The sequence below is a fragment of the Podarcis cretensis genome (assembly GCF_951804945.1).
Source record: "Podarcis cretensis genome assembly, chromosome: 10".
Classification (NCBI taxonomy): domain Eukaryota; kingdom Metazoa; phylum Chordata; class Lepidosauria; order Squamata; family Lacertidae; genus Podarcis; species Podarcis cretensis.
The window spans coordinates 77822415-77836600 of record NC_137179.1 but is presented as its reverse complement, the minus strand read 5'-3'; the positions used below and the strand labels follow the sequence as shown (position 1 = coordinate 77836600).

At 44.8% G+C, this 14186-nt stretch overlaps 1 protein-coding gene across 8 annotated transcripts in view; it reads left to right on the top strand.

Annotated features, from left to right (window-relative positions):
- The window catches only part of ITPR2 (inositol 1,4,5-trisphosphate receptor type 2), a 292662-nt gene that overhangs the window by 99844 nt on the left and 178632 nt on the right, over positions 1–14186 (top strand). For all 8 annotated transcript variants that reach the window (XM_079993294.1, XM_079993291.1, XM_079993290.1 and 5 more), the window contains 2 exons: positions 6228–6393; positions 11647–11820. In XM_079993294.1, coding sequence (XP_079849420.1) covers positions 6228–6393; positions 11647–11820 — 340 coding nt within the window. The remainder of the gene's footprint in view (positions 1–6227; positions 6394–11646; positions 11821–14186) is intronic.

The window sequence follows — 14186 nt, the reverse complement described above, 5'->3', positions numbered from 1 at the left end:
GTTGACTAAATAAATAAATAGCTGTTGAAATGAGCCCAGTGAACAATGTGTGAGCTTCAGTATTCCAGAAATGCAACACCTCTCATCATGGAATCTGGTCAGGCTACTTATATATTTTATGTGTTTGGTTTATGTGTTTTGTTTGTTATGGCTGTAATGTTTTTGATATATTGTGAGATGGCTTAGAAGAGGATACTCTGAAAAGCAACCTATAAATAATAAGATAAACCTCATTGTCAGAGCTATCTAGTGATCAAGCCATAGCTTTTCAGACACATAACTGAGTAGAGTTTTTCAATTTATAGTGCTTTTACAATTTTGCATCAAGTTCTTTACGCTTGCTAGTTTATGGTGGTTTTAAACTGATTTTATGCTGTTGGTCTTACTATTTTGTATTGTTTATAACTAGTTTTGTTGTGTGACGTGTGTGTGTGTGTGTGTGTGTATACACACACAATATCTCTTGTTACACTGAACTGGTTCGTACATAATGCTAAGCCAGACATGTTCCTAGAAAGGAGATTGTAGCCATATTGCTCTTCCTCTAGTCCTCCTGCTAAGCTATGGTTTGGCTGAGCTGTGACTCATGGTTTGTCTTGCACCAGGCAAATCATGAGCTGTAAACCCAAGAACAAACCTTGGTCACAGCTCCTAGGTTGCTACCCACTTGTGGTAAGTACAATTAGCTTTATTGTGCAGCTGAACCTGAGCTAGGGCTCCTGTTAGAAGTGTTTATTTTTTGGCAAATTTCCTTAAAATATCTCAAAAATGTCATTTCCCCCCTGAGATTTTGCTAAAAAAAGCTCACCGCTCCACAAAACAACTTTTGTGTCCAGATTTTCACTTTTTGAAAATGGCAACCCTAGCATGAGCCTACTGTGTGCTCTCGTTCCTTCTGTCTTCTTCCACCAGTAGTATATTCAGAACCATATTAAGTGTTAGGAGTCTAGTTTGAGAACACAGTAAATGTATGTACAGTGGTGCCTCGCAAGACGAAAAGAATCTGTTCCGCGAGTCTCTTCATCTAGCGGTTTTTTCGTCTTGCGAAGCAAGCCCATTGACGGATTAGCGGATTAGCGCTATTAGCGACTTTTAGCGGCTTATCGGCTTAGCGGATAAGCAGATAAGCGGCTTAGCGGCTTAGAAAAAGGGGGGGGGAGGAAAAAAAACCCGCAGGAACTTGCAAGACATTTTCATCTTGCGAAGCAAGCCCATAGGAAATTAGTTTTGCGAAGCACTTCCAAAACGGAAAACTCTTTTGTCTAGAGAGTTTTCCGTCTTGCAAGGCATTCGTCTTGCGGGGCACCACTGTAATTAAAAAGGAGGATTTGTTGCAAAAACAAGCAGTTAGCTCCGGACTGCTCTAGCCAAGCATCTGGCATCATTACTTAAGTTGACCCTTCTGAAGAGTTCTTCCAGCATCGACAGTTTGAACCTGTGACCCCTACGTCTCTTGTTTTGTCGGGATGTGATAAGTACTCTTCTGAGTCAAACATGGCCTTGTGTCTCTCAAAGGCCCTTTGGGCCTCTTTTGTCTATCAGAACAGTCTCTTACCCCTTAAACAATCCATGAGGGGAGACATTAGTCTCAAGTATCTGGATATAAACTTACAGTAGTAGTTCGCGAATCCCAGGTGTCAGAGCTGCCTCTAGGTCCCAGCTCACAGAGGACCAACGCCAGGCTGTCGTTATGTACAAAAGTCTTTATTGAGGTTTAGTTTCCATTTCAAAGCCGCAGCGCGCAGCTCTACGTCTTAAAGCCTAGACCGGCGTAGTACCGTCTGAGTCTCCTCCCCTATGACACCAGTTTACGATCCTAGCCCGGCTCCACCTTTTACGCTGCTCTCTCCTCCTCTGGGTCCTCCTGCCCGCTGGGGCATTGCCCTTTCTGGACTCTTCCGACGCCGAGTCGCTTAGCTCCTCCCCCTCCCTCCGGCAGGCTTTAGGACCCGGTTCCCAATCCTCATTCTCTGCTGTCCCGCGCTCCTGTACATTTGAACTTGCCTCTCGCGCCAACCCAGTGACCTTCCTCCTGACCATTACACTACTTCTGTCACTGCTTCCCTCTTCCGGTACACTGGCCGGATCTGACCTCCCCTCCGTTGGCTGACTCTCCGATGGAGGTGTGGTCAGCCCTGCCTTATCTTCTCTCCCTGTTGGGGAATGCACTGGCCCTGATCCTTGGGACTCTTCCCCCCCACTCTGCTCTGGTGGGGAAGCTGGTCCTGATTTCCAACTACTGCTCTGGGAGTCCCTGCTGCCCCCTTGCTCCTGGGACGTTCCCCTTGGGAACCCCCTACCCCTGGCCACTGGCGCCCCCTTCTGTGAATCTTCCTATTCGCTGGAGAGGCTCATGGAATCCCTCAGTCCACTGTCCTCTTCTCCTACGCTCCCCTCGGATTCTTCCCCTTCGCTCTCCATCTCCTCTCTTCCCTGTGCCTCTGCTCCTGAACCCCTGACACCAGGAATCGTTGCAAGTCTTTCTTGGTTCTGGGTTCCTGCCACGTCACCACTGCCTTCACCTTGGCGGGATCCATGTGTACTTCCTCAGGGGTGATGTGATAGCTCAAGAACTCCACCTTGGTCACGTCGAACTGACCCTTTTCTAACTTGGCATACAACCGATTTTCTCTGAGCCGCTGCAGCACTTCTTCCATGTGTTTTACGCATTCTTCCAGGGTGTCTGAGTAAATCAAGAGATTTAGATAACACTATAGAGTCCACCAGACCCCCCAACACATGATTGATGAACACCTGGAACATCGCAGTTCTGGATTGTAATCCAAACGGCATGACTAGGTACTCGAAACTGCTGTATCTTGTACAAAAGGTGGCCTTCCACTCATCTCCCACTCTCACCCATATCAGGTTGTAAGCTGCCCTTAAGTCGAGCTTTGTGAAGATCTTTGCTGATCTCAGCCTCTCCAGCAGATCCCCAGTGCGTGGCAGGGGATAGTAGTTGGGCACTGTCAGACTTCAGTGATTACAGACTTCAGGAGTCTGTAATTATTGCAGAGCTTCAACTCTGAGGTGTCGTGTTTCTTCACGAAGAGCACAGGGGCGCTCCCAGGGGTCTTAGATGTGCTCAGGCTTTGGGTCCACGCTCGCCCCTGACAGGAATCCCTAGAGCTTCCTGTCTGCACACTGTTGCACCATGTGTGTTGCTGAGCCGCAAATAAAACACAGCCGCTCCTTCCAACGTTTTTCCCTTTCAGTTGGTGAAATTCCAGGAAAGTACCCTCATGGTGGCACCCAGTTGCATAGGGTCCTTCCCTTCCCTTCTTGCTCCTCTTGGGACCAGCAGCTCACATTCTCCACTGGCACATAGGTACTGGGGGTTAAAGGCCTTGCCTGACCTCGGCGTATCCTGGTGCGCTCCTGCAGTCTCAGGCCCAGCTGTAATGAAGCCTGCCCAACTGCTTGCAGTGTAGGCTATGGGGGCATCCAAGCCAGTTTACCCAAAATCTGCTCATTCAGCCCTGCCTTATATAACGCAACCAGAGATTTCCCCTCCCATCCCAGTTGCGGGACGTACATATGAAACTCCGACCAATACTCCGCGACTGTCCTGTTTCCCTGCTTGAGGCTCATGAACTTCTGGGCGAGTGCCGCCTCCCACATCAGATCTAAAAATATGCTGTCCATCGTTTTCACGAAGGCATCCAAGTTGGCAAGTACCACATCATTGCTTAACATGAGGGGGGTGTCAGGGAAGAGTTAGAAGTTTCCAGTTTATCAGAGGGAGAAAGCTTTCTCCAAGGAGGGAAGGAGAGCAGCAAATCTAATAGAAGAGAACAGGAGGAACAACAGGGAGGGACCGGCTGTTCCCAGGAAAGGGAAGGGTTAAGTTCTAGCTCAGATTCGGAGGAGGGGAGATACAGGCCAGCTCTAGCCAGGAGGGAAGGAAAAAGAGCGGGAAAACGAAGGGAAGGGCGCGTTCGACATTTTGAGAGTGGCTGGTCACGGAGAAGCAGAGCTCAGAAGGTATCTGAAAGAAGTGACTCTGAGGAAGAATAGTTAAGAACCGTTTATAAGATTGTTTTGTTAATAATCAATAAAAAGTTATAAAAGAACAAGAAGCGTTTGTGTGGTGAACTGAAGAGGACAACGACCAGGCCTGACAGGGGGTCACAATGTCGAGCCCTTCCCTCTAAGAGGCTAATGAGGAATGCCACCTTTTCACTATCGTCTTGAAATTCTGCCCCTTGAAGGCTCAGGAAATAAAGGAAGGCTGTTTTGAAGGCCACGTACTCTGAAGGCTTTCCCGAAAATCACAGGGGGCGGGGTGGCACTAGGCTCTTGGACATCTGTCTTCCACATCTCATGTCAACTGTCTGCCCTGCTCCCCCACCACTCCTTCCGAGCTATTGATCTGTGCCTTCAATTCCAGATTATGTTGCCACAATACCTGATAAGGATCCGCAGGTTCTGGCCTCCTTCTGTCCCCCCCCCCCCAGGACAGCTGGGAGTTATTGTTGTCTTTCCATTATCAGCTTTTTCGTCTGCCGACCAATGCAAAGAATTGTTGAGAAAGGTCAATCTGCTAGGAGTCAATTAGCTCTGGACTGCTCTAGCCAAGCATCTGGCAGCATTACTTAAGTTGACCCTTCTGAAGAGTTCTTCTGGCATCGACAGAAGATATTGAACCTGTGACCCTTATGTCTCTTGTTTTGTTTCCTGTCTATCAGCCATCCTATTCGTCTATGTCTCGGGCTCCTTGCGTCATCTGCCTCCCCTTCCTGTGACGAAAGGCTGTCTGTCTTGCTTTTCGCTCCTGTTTGTGCTTCCTGTGAGCTTTGGCTGTGTTCCAGCCAGCTCTCAGCTACTGCCTTATCAGCCTGCGGTTCAAGGTCAGGAAGAGGCGAAGCCTGCAGCTGTCGGCTCTTCTCTGCTTGAGTAAAATCCAAGCCTCTCTGTTCCTGGCTACTTTCTGCAGCTGGCTGCAAACCTTCGCTTGGAGATGGTGTATTCATTACATTAAGCTTATGAATACATGGGCTCTTCCTGATCCTGCTTTGGAAATTCCCCTTCATTCCCAAAATGACTTGCTATGTGGCCTTGGGAGGCTGGTGTACCAGGCTCATAGATTCAGTTGCACAGTTCTTTGGGTAGCTAAGGGGTCTCAAACCCTTGGTGAGTTAGGGACTTCCCCTGCATGTAAAGACAGGCTTTGGCGGACTGAGTGGATGAGACCAATAGTGAGTCCAATGGTCAAGAAGGCAGTTTCTGCACATGCTGTAGTTCAGAGGGCTGGATGGGAATTGTCAGCTTAGGAAGGTAGCACATCAAGAAGAAGGAAAACTGATCCTAACCCTCTGCTGCTGTCAGGGACTGGGCAGAGGAGGAATGGTGGAGACCGTCTCCCCATCCTGACCCCTCCAGGGAGGAGGAAGAGGATGACAGTTTAGATGTATAACCGTAGTTTGAGGGAGGTCACAGCTCAGAGGCAGATGAGGGGAACAGTTGGGAAACAATGGGAGAGGAAGAGGCAGGACCAGAACGGCAAATGACTGACACGGTCTTTAGAAAGCATTCCAGACCCCTCTCCCCACTCCCAGAACCTGGCAAGCCTTAAAAGTAGGAGAGCAAAGAGCTCAAAGACATAAGGCATGTAGCAGCCCCCTTAGAAGTGACAAATGAGGAGATGGGAGAGATGGGGGGGTGGAGATTAACTCAGCACAACACCATTATCCAAGAGGCTGGGTTCTATAGCCTCTCTCTGTAATATTGAAATAAAAAAGCATGGTAATAAACTTTTTCTTGGTTTTATACTTTCCTGGCAACCAGCTGGGAGCTGCTGACATCCTCCTGACATCATCCTCATGGCATAGCCCTACACAAATCCAAAGTGAAGCCCCCAAGACAGTTGAATGGTGCCTTGTTCACCTCCTTCTGGGAGCTCCTACAGCCAAGCAAGTGCCAAACATCTCACTCTGTTTTCCTTCGGACCACATCAGCAAGGCCGAGAGCAGGCTCTTATTGTCTGGGTAGCCCATGACCCCCATACACACCCCAAGAGAGGTCACTTCGGTGCTGCTAACTAACACAGCAGTTTGATTTCACCCCTGGAGGCACACTCCATTGTCTCTCAGGACAGACAGATGCCAACAACAATTTATGTCAACTCCCTGTGTTGAGAGAAAGGAGTGAACAAGGCACTGGGTTTTTATCCTTTTTACCAGGCCGAATGTTTTCACTTGGTTTTTTGTTTTTTTTTTTTTGTGCAGAAAAGAAAAAAATGCAGTGCAGCTGGATGATGAAGGTGGCAGGACATTCCTGCGAGTCCTCATTCACCTTATTATGCATGACTACCCTCCTTTGCTTTCTGGAGCCCTGCAGCTGTTGTTTAAACACTTCAGCCAACGAGCAGAAGTTTTGCAAGCCTTTAAACAGGTAGAGCAACCAATTAAAGCTATTTCTTTATATATTTTTCAGTTGCTAGTGATGTATGTCAGTAAGTCTCCCTCCTATAGAATTTAGCCAGAACATTTATGCAGTGCCTGTGTCTGTGTTGATGGAAGACTTGAAGACTTGTCTGATGCTGCTTATCAGGAGAGAGAACCCTCCCTGACCCACTTACTGCAGTGTTTTAACTGGGCTGTACCAGAGGCATACAGCGTGCAAAGTTTTTCCCTCTTCCAAGCTTGTACAAGTAACACATAGGAAAGAAGATTCTTTTTTGGTGTTTGACAGTTGCTGCATAATGACCTTCTACCTTCCATTAAAATGGTGCTATGCTTATTAGCTGCAGTTCTCTGTTAAGTGACAGCTGAGTGGTTGGCATGTTTTGTGGCAGGAAAAGGACCTAATTGGGAAATTAATGAACTTGCTCCAGCAAAAGATGGGATATGATTATTCAGGAGTAAGAGATACCCAAGGCTGTGTGTGCCAGGATGCTATGTAAATGCAGAAAAGCATCAGAAAAATAATGAATGACCTGCAGTGTTCACCTACCTAAAAAAACTCAGATTGTTTTTTAAAGCAACTTTCTTGCTTTTCTATTTGCAAAGATTGTTCTTTAAAATGTGGGACAAAGCTTGAGGAAATTTCACATAACAATTTCAAACAGTAGTAAGAGGCTTCATTACCTTGTATAGGTTATTTCTCCATCCAAATTTATCAAAAAAGAGAATTGGTTTTTCATAGCAAAAAACTACAGAATAGATTCTGCAAAATAAGAGCAACAATACAAGTGCATAATTTAGGCCAATTGAAGACATGGCATCTGATGTGATAGGAATACAGGAGGCTGCTTTCACTGAGTCAGCCCATTGGTTCAGCTGGCTTGGTATTGCCTATTCTGAGCCAGTGGGGTTCTCCTGGATTTCAGACAGGGAACATTCCCAGCCCTGCCTGGATACAGTAAGGGTTGAACTTGGGGTGTTCTGCATGCATGTCAGATGCTCTACCACTAAGTTACAGTCTTTTCCCAGTGTCATAGTATTTAACTTACCCTGGTGCAGAATTTTTCTTAAAATCTAATTAATGAAGTCATCCATAAATTATGTAACAGAATTCTGAATCTGCATTGTTGGGAAGAAATGGGCAACAACCTGCAAAGGTGTAGCTAGCTGAGATTTCTGTTCGTTTGCATGTTTATATAGAAAAACATGCAAAACCTTAAATAGCAAGAGCCCTCTGCAGTAGAGGAATATTTGCTGATGTTAGGTATTATCTTTTTGTACTGCTTTATACAAGCCTTGTCACAGTGTTTATAGAGTTAATATAGGGAAAACTGACAACTTCAGTTTCATTCAATGTCTTCATTAATAATGTTTGCAAGCATGCAGCCTTGTAACCAATTTTACAGATGTTGATAAATTGAGAAATCATAATGAAAACCTTTTAAAGAAAGATGTTCTAGACATCTTGTCAGAAAATGAACAAATTGTACCGGTAAGTCATTTTAGGAACCCCCCCATATTATTGCATTATGAAGGAAATAATCCCTGATGTTCAAAAAGGGATCTGGATCTTATCTAAATACTTAAATAAGAGACACGGGGGAATGATTAATGGACTTCAATGTCTGTACACTAATGCGCAAAGCATGGGAAATAAACAATATGAGCTTGAGCTCTTGGTACAGCAAACTAAATATGACATAATAGGCATCACTGAAACCTGGTGGGATAAGTCCCACGACTGGAATGTAATAATGGAGGGATACAATCTATTTCAGAGAAACAGACCAGACAAGAAAGGAGGAGGAGTGGCGTTATATGTCAGGGATGTGTATACCTGTGAAGAGATCCAAGATTTCAAAGCCAAAGTGAGAGCATTTGGGTCAAAATTAAGGGAGAGAAGAATAACTGGGACCTCACTGTGGGAGTTTACTATAGATCCCCAAGCCAAACGGAGGACATAGATGATGCCTTCCTGGAACAGATGGCCAAGCATGCAAAAGGAAGGGAGATAGTAGTAATGGGGGACTTCAATTACCCGGATATTTGCTGGATGTCAAACTCAGCCAAGAGCATAAGGTCAAACAGATTCCTCACTGGCCTTGCAGACAACTTCATTGTCCAGAAAGTGGGAGAAGCAACAAGAGGAACAGCCATTTTAGATGTGGTCCTAACCAATGTTGATGACCTGGTTAGTGGGGTAGAAGTGGAAGGATCATTAGGCGCGAGTGATCATGCTCTTCTGAAGTTTACTATACAGCGGAAAGGAGCAGCCAAGCATACTAGGACTCAGTTTTTTGACTTTAAGAAAGCCGACTTCATAAAACTTAGGGAAGTGCTGGGTGAGATCCCCTGGACAGTAATACTAAAAGGAAAGGGAGTTCATGATGGCTGGGAGTTTGTTAAGAGGGAGATAGTAAAAGCACAACTTCAGGCAATACCAATGAGACGGAAACATGGAAGGTGCCTAAAGAAGCCGGGGTGGCTATCTAAAGAACTTTTAACTGAGTTAAGATTAAAAAAGGATGTGTACAAAAAATGGCAAAGGGGGGAAACCACCAAAGAGGAATTCAAAGAAATAGCCAGCACGTGTAGACACAAAGTCAGAAAAGCTAAAGCACAGAATGAACTTAGGCTTGCTAGAGAGGTTAAAAGCAACAAAAAAGGCTTTTATGGGTATGTTCGTAGCAAAAGGAAGAAGAAAGAAACAGTGGGGTCACTCAGAGGAGAAGATGGTGAAATGCAAACAGGGGACACAGAAAGGGCTGAACTCCTCAATGCCTTCTTTGCCTCAGTCTTCTCCGATAAAGAAAACTATGCCCGACCTGAAGAATTTGGAGCAAATGATTCAGCAGAGGAAACACAGCCCAGAATAACTAAGGAGATAGTACAATAATACTTGGCTAGTTTAGATGTATTCAAGTCTCCAGGGCCAGATGAACTGCATCCAAGAGTATTAAAAGAACTGGCAGATGTGATCTCAGAACCATTGGCAGTCGTCTTTGAGAATTCCTGGAGAACAGGCGAAGTCCCGGCAGACTGGAGGAGGGCAAATGTTGTTCCTATTTTCAAAAAGGGGAAAAGAGAGGATCCAAATAATTACCACCCAGTCAGTCTGACATCAATACCAGGGAAGATTCTGGAGCAGATCATTAAGCAAACAGTCTGTGAGCACCTAGAAAGGAATACTGTGATCACCAATAGTCAGCATGGATTTCTGAAAAATAAGTCATGTCAGACTAACCTGATCTCGTTTATTGACAGAATTACAAGCCTGGTAGTTGAAGGGAACGCAGTGGATGTAGCCTACCTTGATTTCAGCAAGGCATTTGACAAGGTGCCCCATGATATTCTTGTAAAGAAGCTGGTAAAATGCGGACTTGACTATGCTACCACCCATGGATTTGTAACTGGCTGACTGACCAAAGGGTGCTCATCAATGGCTCCTCTTCATCCTGGAGAAGAGTGGTTAGTGGGGTGCCACAGGGTTCTGTCTTGGGCCCGGTCTTATTCAACATCTTTATCAACGACTTGGATGATGGACTCAAGGGCATCCTGATCAAATTTGCAGATGGCACCAAACTGGGAGGGGTGGCTAATACCCCAGAGGACAGGATCACACTTCAAAACGACCTTGACAGATTAGAGAAATGGGCCAAAACAAACAAGATGAATTTTAACAGGGAGAAATGTAAAGTATTGCACTTGGGCAAAAAAAAATGAGAGGCACAAATACAAGCTGGGTGACACCTGGCTTGAGAGCAGTACATGTGAAAAGGATCTAGGAGTCTTGGTTGACCACAAACTTGACATGAGCCAACAGAGTGACGCGGCAGCTAAAAAAGCCAATGCAATTCTGGGCTGCATCAATAGGAGTATAGCATCTAGATCAAGGGAAGTAATAGTGCCACTGTATTCTGCTCTGGTCAGACCTCACCTGGAGTACTGTGTCCAGTTCTGGGCACCACAGTTCAAGAAGGACACTGACAAACTGGAACGTGTCCAGAGGAGGGCAACCAAAATGGTCAAAGGCTTGGAAACGATGCCTTATGAGAATGGCTAAGGGAGCTGGGCATGTTTAGCCTGGAGAAGAGGAGGTTAAGGGGTGATATGATAGCCATGTTCAAATATATAAAAGGATGTCACATAGAGGAGGGAGAAAGGTTGTTTTCTGCTACTCCAGAGAGGCGGACACGGAGCAATGGTTCCAAACTACAAGAAAGAAGATTCCACCTAAACATTAGGAAGAACTTCCTGACAGTAAGAGCTATTCGACAGTGGAATTTGCTGCCAAGGAGTGTGGTGGAGTCTCCTTCTTTGGAGGTCTTTAAGCAGAGGCTTGACAACCATATGTCCGGAGTGCTCTGATGGTGTTTCCTGCTTGGCAGGGGGTTGGACTCGATGGCCCTTGTGGTCTCTTCCAACTCTATGATTCTATGATTCTTGCAAAATTAGTTGAATTAGGAGAAAATGACAATTTTCCCCATATTAAAAAGAAAAAGGAGGTTACCATTTTTTCTAATTTGATTAATTTTGCAGGGGCGTATCCAAAGAATTAACACACATTAATGTGTTTTCCCCCTTAAATAACTTACATTTTGTTCATTTCTTACTAGATGCCTAAAATGTCTCTTTTCAAATGTTTTCATATTACCGTAACTTCCCAATTATGTTTCAAGTTTGTCATTTTTCTTATCACTGTTCAGATTTGGAGTTCATAATTTCAGTGATTGCCACATTTTCTTTCATCAGTTAAAATGATATATTACCTTGGTGTTCCAATGATGTGAAGTCCACATTCAGTATCTTTATTTTTGAACTGGTTTGGTCATACATGTTAATCACCAGGCAACTAAAGCATTAAGTGGCAATTTGCATGCATAAGTGAGCCATTGTGCATCAAATGATATGAGAAGGAACTTTCATATCTTCACCAAAAGAGTGATTCTCCATTGAATCAGTTCATACATTTAGCTGCAAGTTGTCAATTGTTGAGTAATCAGTTGATGCAGAAATAAATGATGTGTATCAATGGGTGAACCATATGATTTCTCTTGCTTTTATGTATAAAAAATATTCTTTGACTTGCTAATGTGATCTGTTGAAGGGTAAAAAAAATCAATGGGCCTTATAAAAAGTCAAATCAAGGAGTTGATTGCTACTATAGTACAAAATGCAGCTCTGATGACATCTTTTTTTTAAAAAAAGTAGTGAAACTTTTGTGAAATTTTGGGATTTACAGGTTCAGTTGCTGGTATCTAATCAAGATGTGGATAACTACAAGCAAATTAAAGCTGATCTTGACCAGCTAAGGCTTACTGTAGAAAAATCTGAACTTTGGGTTGAAAAGAACAGCAGTTATGAAAGCGGAGAGCTGGGCGAAAGTCAGGCAAAAGGAAGTGATGAGCCCATTGAGGTGGGTGTTTTTGTTTTGATCCCTGCACATTGTTTCACTTTTATTTATTTAGAATATTTATATGCCACCATTCAATAAAAGGTTCTCAAGCTGGTTTACACAGTAAAACTGGGCAACAGTTAAAATGTTCCTAAAACACATTTCACCAGAGTTTTGTTTTATGTTTGCATTCTGTAGACTTCACTGGTAAGAAGCTGCTTCAGCCCATCTGCACCACCACAGGGATAGCCTAGCTTCTGTTGTCTTTGCTCTGATAACCTCTAGGTTGTATTACACCATGTGTTCTATGTGGGGCTGCTTGCCCCACATGGTGCTTTGGGCAAGACAGTTTGGGCGATCCTGGCCTGACTGCACTGGCTGCCAGTTAGTTTCTTGGCACAATTCAAAGTGCTGGTTTTGACTTATAAAGCCTTAGGCCTGCAATACCTCAAGGACCACCTTTCCCCATATGAACTGACCCAGACCCTGTGATCATCATCAGGCGAAAACATTCCTCTTCTTCCAGGCCTTTGGCTGATTAAACATTGCTGAGGGAACAGTGAGGATTAACATCTCTCCCAAGCACTCTTGCTGACTTTCTGGGCCTTCATTGGCCTCATGAGAATAGAAGAATAGAAGCCCCTGCACCTGTATTACTGAGCACCAGATCCAGGTGGCTCAAGATGTTAACATCCAGTAGTGCTGGAACTTCTCTTCACCACACCCAGGTCCTATCAATTGTTAGGGGAGGCTATTGACTCCAGCTCCCATTAGCCACACACACTCAGCATGGCCAACAGAGAGGATGGAAGCTGTAGTGCAGCAGCAGCTGGAGGGCAGGGCTTTTTACAGCCAGAGCTTGCTAGAACTTAGTTTCGGCACCTCTCGGTTGGGTGCCATGTGAGGAATTTATGATCTTCAGATCATAAAAGCACACTTTCGCTTCGTGTGTGCCAGCTCCCTAAAATCAGCCGAGTAATCAGCATTGTGCAGCTGCTTCAAAACATATCCGAGATCAAGTTTCCCACAGAAAGCAATAAAACACTCATGAAAGCAGTAAAGATCAGTCAAGTAATTAGTTTATTTGGTAGGCATTAAAATGCATGACTGTTCCTATTTTCAAGCATCTACTACAGCTGCTACGCTTGAAGTCCAAGCTTTGCTTACTGTAAGGATATCAGGGGTTACTCGAGAGCAATCAGGGAAATGCCTCCCTGGTTACGGCCTCGTTATTGGTGCCAAAAACTCTTCACCTTGCAGAGCGCCACTATTCCGTGGCTCACTCATTCACTGGCAGAATCTGTGAGTAGGTGCTGCTTCCCACGATCTTTGGGGGCTCTCTGTAATCCACCCGGCTTTTCCCCTCTCACCCCTGAGCCGATAGCAGTTCCCTGACACTTAGCAACTGCAAAACTTCCTTCCTACATCTTGCAGGCTAGGGAGATAATACAGAACTGAACAACAGCTCTCTGTTTCCTGTAGGAACTGTGCGTGTTCAGAAAATGATTCCCATAGAATGTGTCCATCTGTAGAAAACATTCCAGCACTTCGCTGCTTCTTAAATCTTCTTTCTATTTCTGGAAATGAAAGAATACACACTCACTCAACCCAACACACCATTGCCATTCTAAGAGAATGAGGGAGGTGTTTGTGGTGGGTTCTGTCACCTCTTTTTCTAGAAAAACAACACTGCTGGCAATGTCTTTTTCTAAAGAAACAGGTACTGGTACTCACCATGAAGTTGTTTTGGTGCCACACTTTTTAACAAAAAAAAGACAGGTGCTGGTACTGCGTGGTAGTAGTAGTAGTAATTAACAATTTATAATTTATATCCCCCCATCTGGCTGGGTATTAAAAAGCACAATAAAATATCAAACATTAAAAACTTCCCTAAACAGGGCGGCCTTCAGATGTTGTTTATTTCCTTGGCATCTGATAGGACAGCATTCCACAGGGCGGGCACCACTACCAAGGTCCTCTGCCTGGTTACCTGTAACCTCACTTCTTGCAGGGAGGGAACCAGCAGAAGAGGTCCTTGGAGGAGGACCTCAGTGTCTGGGCTGAACGATGGGGGTGGAGATGCTCCTTCAGGTATACTGGGCATGAATGTTTCCACTATTTACTAAACTTTCCCTTTCTTAACATGCAAATAGTTTCTTATGACTTTGTGTTAATGGTTTATTCATATTTGTCAGAGCTGCCCAAGGTCCCAGCTCACAGAGGACCAACGCCAGGTCGTGGTTATATACAAAAGTCTTTATTGAAGTTCAGTTTCCATTCCAAAGCCGTAGCGTGCAGCTCTACGTCTTAAACCCTAGACCGCCGAAGCTCCGTCTGAGTCTCCTCCCCCTAGACACCACTTTAAGACTCTAGCCTTACTCCACCTC